We start from the raw sequence: 12,817 nt of genomic DNA, 5'->3' as shown, positions 1-12,817 counted from the left end.
CTGTTGCCTATTTACACTGGCCGCCCTAATGCTGGCCCCTTTCCTCTTTGCTGTAGTCCGTGTGCTGTACTCTAAACCAGTACCTGAGCACTCTTGAGCCTTCTGATTTCTGTCCATGTCTGATCGGCCTGTCTGTGGGCCTCCCTGCCTCAACTGCCGACATTGTCTGTGTCAGGAAAATGTGGCAGTATTTCTCATCTACCTTTGCTTGGGATTCTTTAGACAAATGTTGACTCCCATTCACAATCAGAGAAAAGTCCTCATCCCCACACAGGTGGTCTTTGCTAAACTGCCACCATAGCCATTGTTCATCAGGAAGACTTTAAAAAAAAATAACTATATAGTTGATTTACAATATTGTGGGACTTCCCTGGTGGGGCGGTGGTTAAGAATTTGCCTGCCAATGAAGGGGACATGGGTTCGAGCCCTGGTCCGGGAAGATTCCACATGCCACAGAGCAGCCAAGCCCACGAGCCACGACTACTGAATCCCACGTGCCTAGAGCCCATGCTCCACAACAAGAGAAGCCACCGCAATGAGAAGCCCACACACCGCAACAAAGCGTAGCCCCCGCTCGCCGCAACTAGAGACAAGCCCGCACGCAGCAATGAAGACCCAATGCAGCCAAAAATAAATAAATTAATTAATTAATTAAGGAAAAAAAAACCAATGGAATACAATATTGTGTTAGTTTCAGGCATACAGCTTCAGATTCTTTTCCAATATAGGTTATTACAAGATACTGAATATAGTTCCCTGTGCTATACAGTGAATCCTTGTTGTTTATCTATTTTATATATAGTGCTGTGTATCTGTTAATCCCATACTCCTAACTTATCCCTCCACCTCCCCTTTCCCTTTTGGTAACCATAAGTTTGTTTTCTATGTCTATGAGTCTGTTTCTGTTTGGTCAGTAAATGAATTTGTATTTTTTTTTTTAGATTCCACATATAAGTGATATCATATAATATTTGTCTTTCTCTGTCTGACTTACTTGGTATGATAATCTCTAGGTCCATCCATGTTGCTGCAAATGGCAATATTTCATTCTTTTTTATTGCTGAGTAATATTCCATTGTATATACACCACATCTTCTTTATCCATTCATCTACTGATGGACTCTCAGGTTGCTTCTATGTCTTGGCTATTGTAAATAGTGCTGCAATGAACATAGCAGTGCATGTATCTTTTTGAATTATAGTTTTGTCTAGGTATATGCCCAGGAGTGGGTTTGCTGGATCATATGGTAACTCTATTTTTAGTTTTTTAAGGAACCTCCATACTGTTCTCCATAGTGGCTGCACCAATTTACATTGCCACCAACAGTGTAGGAGGGTTCCCTCTTCTCCACACCATCTCCAGCATTTATTATTTTTAGACTTTTTGATGATGGCCATTCTGACTGGTGTGAGGTGATAACTCCTTGTAGTTTTAATTTGCATTTTCCCAATAATTAGCGATGTTGAGCATTTTTTCATGTGCCTGTTGGCCAACTGTATGTCTTCTTTGGAGAAATGTCTGTTTAGGTCTTCTGCCCAGTTTTTGATTGGGTTGTTTGTTTGTTTGTTTTTTGATATTGAGTTGTATGAGGTGTCTGTATATTTTGGAAATTAAGCCCTTGTCGTTCTCATCGTTTGCAAATATTTTTTCCCAGTCTGTAGGTTGTCTTTTCATTTTGTTTATGGTTTGCTTTGCTGTGAAAAAGCCTATAAGTTTGACTAGGTTCCATTTATTTATTTTTGCGTTTACTTCTTTTACCTTGGGAGACTGATCTAAGAAAACATTACTATGATTTATGTCCGAGAATGTTTTGCCTATGTTCTCTTCTAGGAGTTTTATGGTGTCATATCTTATGTTTAAGTCTTTAAGCCATTTTAGGTTTATTGTTGTGTACGGTGTGAGGTTGTGTTCTAACTTCATTGATTTACATGAGGCTGTCAAGCTTTCCCAACACCACTTGCTGAAGGGACTGTCTTTTCTCCATTGTATATTCTTGCGTCCTTTGTTGAAGATTAATTGACTGTAGGTGTGTGGGTTTATTTCTGGGCTCTCTATTCTGTTCTTTTGATCTATATGTCTGTTTTTGTGCCAGTACCATGCTGTTTGGATTACTGTAGCTCTGCAGTATTGTCTGAAATCTGGGAAGGGTTATGCCTCCAGCTTTATTCTTTTTCCTCAGAGTTGCCTTGGCAATTCTTGGTCTTTTGTAGTTCCATATAAATTTTAGGATTATGTGTTCTAGCTCTGTGAAAAATATCATGGGTAATTTGATAGAGATCATATGAAATCTGTAGATTGCTTTGGGTAGTATGGCTGTTTTAACAATATTAATTCTTCCAATCCAAGAGCATGGCATAGCTTTCCATTTCTTTGTATCATTTTCAGTTTCCTTTATCAGTGTTTTATAGTTCTCAGCGTATAGGTCTTTCATCTCCTTGGTTAGGTTTTATTTATTTATTTATTTATTGCACAATTTTATTTATTTATTTATTTTAAATTAATTTTATCCTTTTGGCTGCTTTGGGTCTTCATTGCTGCGTGTGGGCTTTCTCTAGTTGCGGCGAGCGGGGGCTACTCTTTGTTGAGGTGCACGGGCTTCTCACTGCGGTGGCTTCTCTTGTTGCAGAGCACAGGCTCTAGGTGTGCAGGCTTCAGTAGTTGTGGCACGCGGGCTCTAGAGCACAGCCTCAGTAGTTGTGGCACATGGGCTTAGTTGCTCCACGGCATGTGGGATCTTCCCGGGCCAGGGCTCAAACCCATGTCCCCTGCATTGGCAGGCGGATTCTTAACCACTGTGCCACCAGGGAAGCCCTTTGCACAACTCTAAACGGGATTGTTTTTTTACTTTCTGATATTTCATTGTCAGTATAAAGAAATGCAACAGATTTCTGTATATTGATCTTGTATCCTGCTACCTTGCTGAATTCATTTATTTGTTCTAACAGTTTTTGTGTGGAGTCTTTAGGGTCTTCTATATAGAGTATCATGTCATCTGCGTACAATAACAATTTTATCTCTTCCCTTCCAATTTGGATACCTTTTATTTTTTTCTCTTGTCTGACTACTGTGGCTAGGACTTCCAATACTATGTTGAATAGAAGCGGTGAGAGTGGGCATCCTTGTCTTGTTCCAGAATTTAGTGGGAAGGATTTCACCTTTTCACCGTTGAGTATTATATTGGCTGTGGGTTTGTTGTAAATGGATTTTATTATGTTGAGATATGTTCCCTCTGTACCTACTTCGGTGAGAATTTTTATCATGAATTGATGTTGAATTTTATCAAATGCTTTTTCGGCTTCTATTGAGATGATCATGTTGTTTTTGTCTTTTGTTGATATGGTGTATCACGTTGATTGATTTGTGTATGTTGAACCATCCTTGTGACCTTGGAACGAATCCAACTTGATCATGGTGTATGATCCTTCTTATGTGTTGTTGGATTCAGTTTGCTAATATTTTGTTGAGGATTTTTCCATCTATATTCATCAAAGATACTGACCTGTAATTTTGTTTTTTTGTAGTATCGTTGTCTGGTTTTGGTATCAGGGTGATAGTGGCTTCATAAAATGATTTTGGGAGTGTTCCCTCCTCTTCAGTCATTTGGAATAGTTTGAGAAAGATAGGTATGAGTTCTTCTTTTTGTTTGGTAGAATTCCCCAGTGAAGCCATCTGGTCCTAGACTTTTGTTTGCAGGGAGGTTTTTTGTTGTTGTTGTTGTTGTTTTATACAGATTCTATTTTACTTCTAGTGATCTGTCTGTTCAAATTATCTGTTTCTTTTTGATTCAGTTTTGGCAGGCTGTATGTTTCTAGAAACTTGTCAGTTTCTTCTAGGTTGTCCATTTTGTTGGCATATAACTGTTCATAGTTTTTTTCTTAGGATTTTTTGCGCTTCTGCGGTATTGGTTGTTGTTTCTCTTTCATTTCTTATTTTGTTTATTTGGGTCCTCTCTCTTTTGTTCTTGGTGAGCCTGGCTAGAGGTTCATCGATTTTGTTTACCCTTTCAAAAAACAGCTCTTGGTTTTATTGACTTTTTTATTATTTTTAATTCTATTTTATTTATTTCCTCTCTGATCTTTATTTCCTTCCTTCTGCTGGCTTTAGGATTTGTATGTTCTTTTCTAATTCTTTTAGGTGGAAGGTTAGGTTGTTTGAGATTTTTCTTATTTTTGGGGGAAGGCCTGTATTGCTGTAAGCTTCTCTCTCAGGACTGCATCCCATAGATTTTGGATGGTTGTGTTTTTATTTTCCTTTGTCTTGAGGTATTTTTTTAATTTCCTCTTTGATTTCATTGTTGACTCATTTTTTTTTTAGTAGCATGTTGTTTAGTCTCTATGTAATCATTTTTTTCTCATTTTTCTTTCTGTGGTTGATTTCTAGTTTCATGCCATTGTGGTCAGAGAAGATGCTTGAGATAATTTCTTTTCTCTTAAATTTGTTGAGGCTTGTTTTGTGTCTTAGTATGTGGTCTATCCTAGAGAATGTTCCATGTGTACTTGAAAAGAGTGTGTATTTTGGTTTTCTTGGATGTAGTGTCCTGTAGATATCAATTAAGTCTGTTTTAATGTGTCAGAGTCTCTGTTGCCTTATTGATTTTCTGTTTGGAAGATCTGTCCATTGATGTCAGTGGGGTGTTAAAATCTCCTGCTACTATTGTATTCCCATCAGTTTCTCCTTTTATGTCTGTTAGTATTTGTTGCACGTATTTAGGTGCTCCTATATTGCATACATTTACGTTAATGAGTGTAATATCATCCTCTTCTTATAATGATCCTTTTATCATTAATACAGGGTCCTTCTTTGTCTTTATTCATGGCCTTTGTTTTAAAGTCTCTTTTGTCTGATATGAGTATTGCTACCCTCGCTTGTCATTTCCATTTGCATGAAATATCTTTTTCCATCCCCTCACTTTCAATCTATGCATGTCTTTCACCCTAAAGTGGGTCTCTTACAGGCAGCAGATTGTAGGTTCTTGTTTTATTATCCAGTATGCCAGTCTGTGTCTTTTTATCAGAGCGTTTAGTCTATTGACATTTAAAGTAATTATTGATAAGTATGTATTTACTGCCATTTTAAACCTTGTTTTCCAGTTGACTTTTATTTCTTCTTTGTTCCTTTCTTCTTTTTGTTTTTCCTTTTGTAGTTTATGGTTTTCTTTTGTATTATGCTTGAGTTCCTTTCTTTTTGGCTTTTGTGAGACCACTGTATGTTTTTAATTTGTGGTTACCCTGGTTTTCAAGTATGTTAAACCATAACTGTATCTTCTTGCTTTAGACTGATAGTCATGTAAGCTCAAACACATTCTAAAAAAACTACATATTCTTACTCCCCTCCCCCACATTATGTGATTCTGATGTCCTCTTTTACATCTTCATGTTTATCCTTTTGTTGTTCCTTATAGTTATAATTGCTTTCACAAATTTTTTGATTGTTTTTAAATTTATGTACTGGCTTATTTAAGTGATCTTCAATCCTTTTATATATTTGCCTTTCCTGTTGCGATTTTCCCTTTCCTATAGATTCTTGCTTCTTTTCTGTTTAGAGAAGACCTTTCAGTATTTCTGTTAGGATAGGTTTAGTATTTCTATATTCTTTTTTTTTTTTAACTTTTTATTTTATACTGGAGTATAGCTGATTAACAATGTTGTGACGGTTTCAGGTATACAGCACAGTGATTTAGTTATACATATGCATGTATCTATTCTTTATCAGATTCTTTTCCCATTTAGGTTGTTACATAATATTGAGCAGAGTTCCCTGTTTTACACAGTAGGTCCTTGTTGGTTATCCATTTTAAGTATAGCAGTGTGTACATGTCCATCCCAAACTCCCTAACTATCCACCCCTGCCCTGGAACCATAAGTTTGTTCTCTAAGTCTGTGAGTCTGTTTTGATTTTGTAAATAAGTACATTTGTATCATTTTTTAATGATTCTGCATATAAGCAATATCATATGCTATCTCACTTTCTCTGTCTGACTTCCTTCACTCAGCATGACAATCTCTGGGTCCATCCATGTTGCTGCAAATGGCATTATTTCATTCTTTTTAATGGCTGAGTAATATTCCATTGTATATATACACCACATCTTCTTTATCCATTCCTTTGTTGATGGACATTTAGGTTGCTTGCGTGTCTTGGCTATTGTCAGTGCTGCGATGAACATTGGGGTGCATGTATCCTTTCGGACCATGTTTTTCTCCGGATATATGCCCAGGAGTGGGATTGCAGGATCATACGGTAGCTCTATTTTTAGTTTTGTAAGGAACCTCCATACTCTTCTCCATAGTGGCTGTACCAGTTTACATTCCCATCAGCAGTGTAGGAGATTTCCCTTTTCTCCACACCCTCTCCAGCATTTATTGTTTGTGGATTTTTTGATGATAGCCATTCTGACTGGTGTGAGGTGATATCTCAATGCAGTTTTTTTTATTATTATTTATTAATTTTTATAAATTTATTTTATTTATTTTTGGCTGTGTTGGGTCTTCGTTGCTGCTCACGGGCTTTCTCTGGTTGCGGCGAGTGGGGGCTACTCTTCGTTGCGGTGCGTGGGCTTCTCATTGCGGTGGCTTCTCTTGAGAGCACAGCCTCTAGGCACGTGGGTTTCAGTAGTTGCAGCACGCAGGCTCAGTAGTTGTGCACGCGGGCTCTAGAGCGCAGGCTCATTAGTTGTGGTGCACGGGCTTAGTTGCTCCGTGGCATGTGGGATCTTCCCGGACCAGGGATCGAACCCGTGTCCCCTGCACTGGCAGGTGGATTCTCAACCACTGTGCCACCAGGGAAGCCCTCAATGTAGTTTTGGTTTGCATTTCTCTAATAATTAGTGATGTTGAATATCTTCTCATGAGTATTGCTGTATTGCTGTATTCTTTTAGTTTTTGCTCGTCTGAGAAATTCTTTCTCCCTCCTTCTATTCTAAATGATAATCTTGCTGGGCAGGGTATCCTAGGTTGCAGGTTTTTTCCTTTCAGAACTTTGAATATATCTTGTCACTCCCTTCTGGCCTGCAAAGTTTCTGTGGAGAAATCAGCTGATAGCCTTATGATATTCCCTTGTAAATGACTCTGTTTTTCTCTTGCTGCCTTTAGAATCCTCTCTTTATCGTTCACTTTTGCCATTTTAATTACGTGTCTTGGTGTGGATCAGTTTGGGTTCATCTTGTTTGGGACGGCCTGTGATTCCTGTACCTGGATATCTGTTTCCTTCTTTAGGTTTGGGAAGTTTTCAGCCAGAATTTCTTCAGGTACATTTTGGATCCCTTTTTCTCTTTCTTCTTCTTCTGGATTCCGTATTATGTGTAGGTTGGCACACTTTATATTATCCCATGGATCTCGTATGTTGCTTTCACTTTGTTTTCACTTGTCTTTCTGTCTGCTGTTCTGATTGGGTGGTTTGTGTTATTTTATCTTCCAGATGACTTATTCATTCTGCTATTTAGACTTATTTAGTCTGCTGTTTATTGACTTTAGCTCGGTTTTTATCTTGGCAATTGAGTTGTCTAATTTTGATTGGCTCCTGTTTACAGTTTCTATTGAATAGTTCCTTGTTACAGTGATCTACATTTCTATCAGTAGTGTTTCTTAGGTTCTTTAGCATTTTTATTACCTCCTTTTTGAACTCAGGGCCTGGTAGACTGGCGAGGTTTGTTTCATCGTTCTCTCAGGGGATTTCTCTTATTCTTCTAAATTGGGAGTAGTTCCTCTGCTTTTTCGTTTTACTTATATTTCTCTAACTCCACGAATTTAGGAGAAACAGTTGTCTACTGTGGTCTTGAAAGGCTGTTTTTATGTGGGAGTGTGCTGGTGTAGACTGTGTGAGTCCAGTATTTTTGGTGCGAGGGCTCGGTTTGGTATGGATGCCTGCCACATCTTTCCTCGGCATGTGCTGGCCGTTATCCACCCTCGATGGGGGGTGTGTTTGGTGTTGTGCTGGCCAGAGCCTGCACTGTATGTTGGGTGGGGCCTCGTCTTTGCTTTGTGGTTGTCACAGCCCTGTCAAGGGGCAGGGTCTACTCCCCAGCTGTTGGAGTTAGAGGCCCTGAGATCTGGTTCTCAGCTGCCGTGTGAGGTAGGCGGGACCGGAGCACCCCCTCTGGGAGCCGTCGTGTGTTCCTCCTCAGGGGCTCTCTGCCAGGACCTGTGACTCTGTGAGGCCTCCTGCCACCCGGTGTGCACACCCACAAAATCCCCTGCTGCTGGTGCCGCCCTGAGACCCGTCTCGGCTGTGGGAGCGCTGATAATTGGCTCCAGTGTCAGCCTCGCCTTTGAAGTGTGCAGGTTCACAAAGCATGAGCTCCCAAAGCCTGCCGGAGCTGCGCCCCATGGTGGGAGTGCTGATAGTTGGCTCTGATGTTAGCCCTGGTATGTGCGTGCTCCCAAAGTCTGGCGTGGCTGGAGCCGCACCCCGCAGTGAGCACACTGACAATGAGGTGTCTGTGGTGGACCCGTACCCAGCCCTTCATGCGTCGATAATGGGGTCCTTTGGCAGACCTGTGCCCCGTCCTGTGTGCACCCCCAATTGCAGCCCAGACCACACTCCAGGCTCTTCAGGATGTCTCTGCGCAGCCAAAGCAAGTCGTCTTCCCGTGTCTGTCCACTGAAGCCTGAGTTTCAGCACCCACGAGCTGTGCACGCATCTCAGGCTGGGAAGTGTGGCAGCACGGCAGCTGTCAGCCGGTCCCTCTGTATCTTGCTTGGCAGCAAGTCAGCCCGGGCACACTCCTCTCTTGCAAATTCCAGGCCCCTGCAGCTCCCCTGTCCTGGCGGACCTTCCAGCCAGAGAAGGAGGTTCCCAGGGTGAGGGAACCCTTCCTCTTTCACAGCTCCCTCCCAGGGGTGCAGGTCCCATCCTGATTCCTTTTTTTTTTTTTCTCTCCTTTCGTCCTACCCGGTTATGTGGGGATCTTTCTTGCAGCTTTGGTTGTATGAGATCTTTTGACAGCTTTCAGCTGGTATTCTGTGAGAACCGTTCCAGATGTAGCTGTATTTTTTTATGTATTTGTAGTGGGGAAGTGAGCTCCATGTCCTACTCTGCCACCTTGGTCTCCCTTCCAAGAAGTCTTCTTGAGATAAATGTCTTCCATGTTAAAGTGCCCACCTCCAGCAACCCCCTCATTTTTCTCTGCAAGGAAACAGTGGGCTTTTCTAAATGGGCAGTGTAAGGAAAAGCTTTTATATTCTTAAATGCATAATGAAGAGTAAAATATAGGTGTCACTAGTTAGGAAAAGGTAGAAGGAAGGGAGGAGTCTGGAGGGAGATATCAACTCAATTTCCCATTCAATTTCTCCCCTCCTACCCTTTCATTTGCCCCAGGCCGGGAGTAGGCAGGTAGATTAATGCGTCCCTAATACTTCTTTCTGGTGGTGGTGTGAGAACATTCGTCAGCTAGAGCCTGAAACTGCAGTAGACTCTTGGTGCTTATTCCCTTAGACCAATGAAATTTAGACCCCAGCCCTGAAACTTGAAAGGAAAAAGGAAATATATAAATCTCTCCTTATAGCCTCAGTAATCTCTCTCTCCCTGTCTCACAAACATAAACACTGGCATCACTTCCAGCCATTATTGGCTCTGAGCATAAAGAACTGCTAAGAATAAAGGAAAAAAAGAGGAATCAGAGTCTAAATAACTTGAAACCCATTAAGATGCTGCTTCCTCTGAGGAGCCTTCCCTGAAGCTCCATGGCATCATTCATTAGTGCCTTTCCTCTGAGCCCCCATATCACTGTGTTGAAATTACCTGGTTACTTGCCTGTCTCCCTCACTAGACCAGGAATTCCTTGTGGGCAAGGACCACATACTGTTGCTCTCTGAATCCTAGGTGTAGCACAGTGCCTGGCCCTCAAGAGACTTTGTTGAGGGGTTTGCTATTGAGCAGATCTTGAAGACAGCCAATTTCTCGGTTCTGATCTCAGTCCGCCAGCTCCCTGCTTATAGCCCCATTTCCAAAAGGAGCACGCTGCCGCTGCCACCACAGCCTAGCTTGTCTGTGCTTCATCATCCACTCCCTCCTGGTGGAAGCCAGGACACTCCAGCTGTCCAAATAGAGAACCTACAGGGAAGCTCATTTGTGAGCAAGGCCTTGTCTGATAGGTCAGGATTAGTCATGGCCACCAGATGGCAGAAGTGGTATTCTGATGAATGCACTACTAAGCTACTGTTTCTTGGACAAGGGTAAAAAAAAAAAAAAAAAAAAAAGTCACTTTCTAATTTTAATTCTACACTGCATGTTTTTAATTCTGTGATGCCTATAATTCCTGTTTATGGCTCTCTGAGTGCTATTAAAACTATTACACCCAAGATTTGCTATTGAGACGAGACAACCACAAAGCAAGCCTGTCTGTGGAGGGCAAGATGCAGCTCCTCCGTCTTCCTTACAAACCCCAGGAGGCCCCATATCCATCTCTCAGCCCCCAGGAGGAAGTTCTGCGAAAATTGATATTGGCGCTTGCTGTTCCTTAGTTCTGCCGTTAAGTCCAAACCTGACAACACAGTGAAATGTGATAGCTTACGAGCAGCTTAATGTTATCTGGTTGAATCTGGAAAAATCTAATCAGAGATGACTTATGAATAATAATAAAGGGATAAAAATAATTATGTCTAAAGGGCTAACATTACTCAAGCTCTGTAATGATGGGCTCAGAGAAAGTATTTAGTGAGAATGATGATTAGATTCCTCTGTCGTCATTCTCTGCCCTCAGTACTCAACCAGTTTTCTGCAGAATTTGATTCAGTTGCACAAACATTCATTGAGGACCTACTATTATGTCAGGGTCATGCTGAATGCTTTGAATAAAAAAAATTTATGGGAATTCCCTGGCGGTCCAGTGGTTAGGACTCTGTGCTCTCACTGCCGAGGGCCGGGGTTCAATCCCTGGTCAGGGAACTAAGATCCCACAAGCCGCGTGGTGCGGCCAAAAAGAAAATTTACAAGATATCATCCTTGTCCTTGAGTTGCTCATGGGTTAATGGTAGAAGACAGGCCCGTAAGTAAGTGGTTAGTTATGATGCAAGCTTATAAGTGGCACAATGGGATGATGCACAGGCGATTATGGCAAGGGCGCCTAATCCAGGCTGCAGAGGAACGGTAAGAGTGTTAACGAAGCTTTCGGGAAGGTGGCTGGCACTAAAAATTTGGTGAAGAACTTTTCAGCCAACTATAAAATTGAAGTGAATAGTAAGAATGCCAGCGATAGGCTGAGAGGATACTGACTGTCACCTTTCATTATAAGGGTCACAGTATCTGCTACTAATAACCAAGAGGAATTTTTAGAAACAATTGCATTAAGGATATTAGTAGGTTAGCTCTTTCATTAAAGGGAAGAAAGACAAGGGATGGGCAAAAGGGAGGAGTCATACACATGAGGAAGAAAACAGCTGAAAACAACATTTGTCATTTTATTTCTCCATCTTGATAGTGACATAAAAATATTTTATTTGAATTTGAATTTTAATACTCTCGCAAAATACCATTCCTTAAAGGAGCATAGGGAATTTGGAACAAAGACAGTGAATGTATGTACAGACCCCATGTGTCTCCATAGCAAAACTCTAAAGGCCAAAAAAGCTGGCATGCCAACTTCTGACACCAACGGAGGGGGCTCTAAAAAGGATGATGCCAGTTTTTAATCTCCTTTGTCCTAATTAGAGTGGCTTTAAGGCACTGAAAAGTAACCAGTGGAAGAAGAGGCTGCATCTTCTACCTTGAATGCTGTGTGCCTACCTCCGGCTTTCTCAGGACTGTGAGAGAACTAGAACTAGAAATATTTATTTCCCTAGGACACAGTGTATGGCGCGGAGGAAAACAGAGCTCTGGCTGGGGGGGGTCTGGAGGCCTGGGTCGGGGTCCTGGCACTGTACCTAACCTGCTGCCTGTGACCCTCAGCAAGTGTCCTGACCTCTCTAGGGCTCCGTGTGCTCTGCTGTAGAATGGACCAGATCACTGGTTCTCAACAGCAGCAGAAGAACCCCCCCTGGGGAAGGTTCTGGTTGTTTGTTAGATGATTGGGCTGGAACCAAGGATGACAGCCATCCTACAATGCATAGTACAGTCCTGAACACTGAAACAGCGCCCCAGGTCCCACAGGTATCCCGCCAGAATTTCTTGTAAGGGAAAAGCCTAGAACCTACTTCTGAGTCAAAGCTAATTCTCTTTTAATTAAAATCCAGAGGGTTTTTTTTTTTGCTCACCTATAATATGTGCTGAATGCACCAGTTTCTATGGTTGTGTCCTCCTGCCCCCTGACTCTTTCATTTCTCTGTGCTTTGTGTTCAGAATGACTTCTATCTTTACTTAATCCAAACCTACTTTTGATAGGCACAAACATCTGACTTCTTCATTATGTCTTCTAGTGCAGCCGTGCCTGGGCATTTGCATATTGCAAATATTATTATTATAAATAATTTTCCTCTTAAGTTCTCTTTATTATCATATTCAGGCTATTTTTAGTTACATCAATAGGCAGGTTATATTACCCATGGATTTCATTTCAGGGTAGAAAAGGGAGCATTTCAAAGTACTTGCTATAACAAGGGGAGGTGTTGGGACTGATGGGACAGAAAACAACCCCTTGATGGGACGAGCTCCAGGTTCTCTCCCCGAAATGCCCCCAAGCCCGAGATCAGTCACCTCTGCGCAGGGCTTGCAGGCTCTGCCGGGCGTGGCGGTGCAGCTCCTCCACGCAGGGCGGCCGGGTGGCCGGGAGGAAGATGTTTCTCTGCTGGTGCCACGGTGCACGGTAGTACACGCTCAGCTTGCTCTCGATGTCCAGGTTGGAGACGGCTGCAAGACAAAAGAGGAAAACAGGGCATTATCCAT

At 41.8% G+C, this 12,817-nt stretch overlaps 1 protein-coding gene and 1 long non-coding RNA gene across 3 annotated transcripts in view; one reads left to right on the top strand and one right to left on the bottom strand.

Moving 5' to 3' along the window:
* Positions 1 to 12,817, bottom strand: part of NHS (NHS actin remodeling regulator) — a 344,790-nt gene that overhangs the window by 46,661 nt on the left and 285,312 nt on the right. Inside the window, exon 2 of the mRNA XM_036839377.1 lies at positions 12,629 to 12,781. Coding sequence (XP_036695272.1) covers positions 12,629 to 12,781 — 153 coding nt within the window. The remainder of the gene's footprint in view (positions 1 to 12,628; positions 12,782 to 12,817) is intronic.
* Positions 1 to 12,817, top strand: part of LOC118888421 — a 77,716-nt gene that overhangs the window by 48,545 nt on the left and 16,354 nt on the right. The gene's annotated exons all lie outside the window — the stretch shown is intronic.

Source organism: Balaenoptera musculus, chromosome X, assembly GCF_009873245.2.
Source record: "Balaenoptera musculus isolate JJ_BM4_2016_0621 chromosome X, mBalMus1.pri.v3, whole genome shotgun sequence".
Classification (NCBI taxonomy): Eukaryota; Metazoa; Chordata; class Mammalia; order Artiodactyla; family Balaenopteridae; genus Balaenoptera; species Balaenoptera musculus.
The sequence above is the reverse complement of the archived record's forward strand: the minus strand, read 5'-3'. Positions and strand labels throughout refer to the sequence as shown.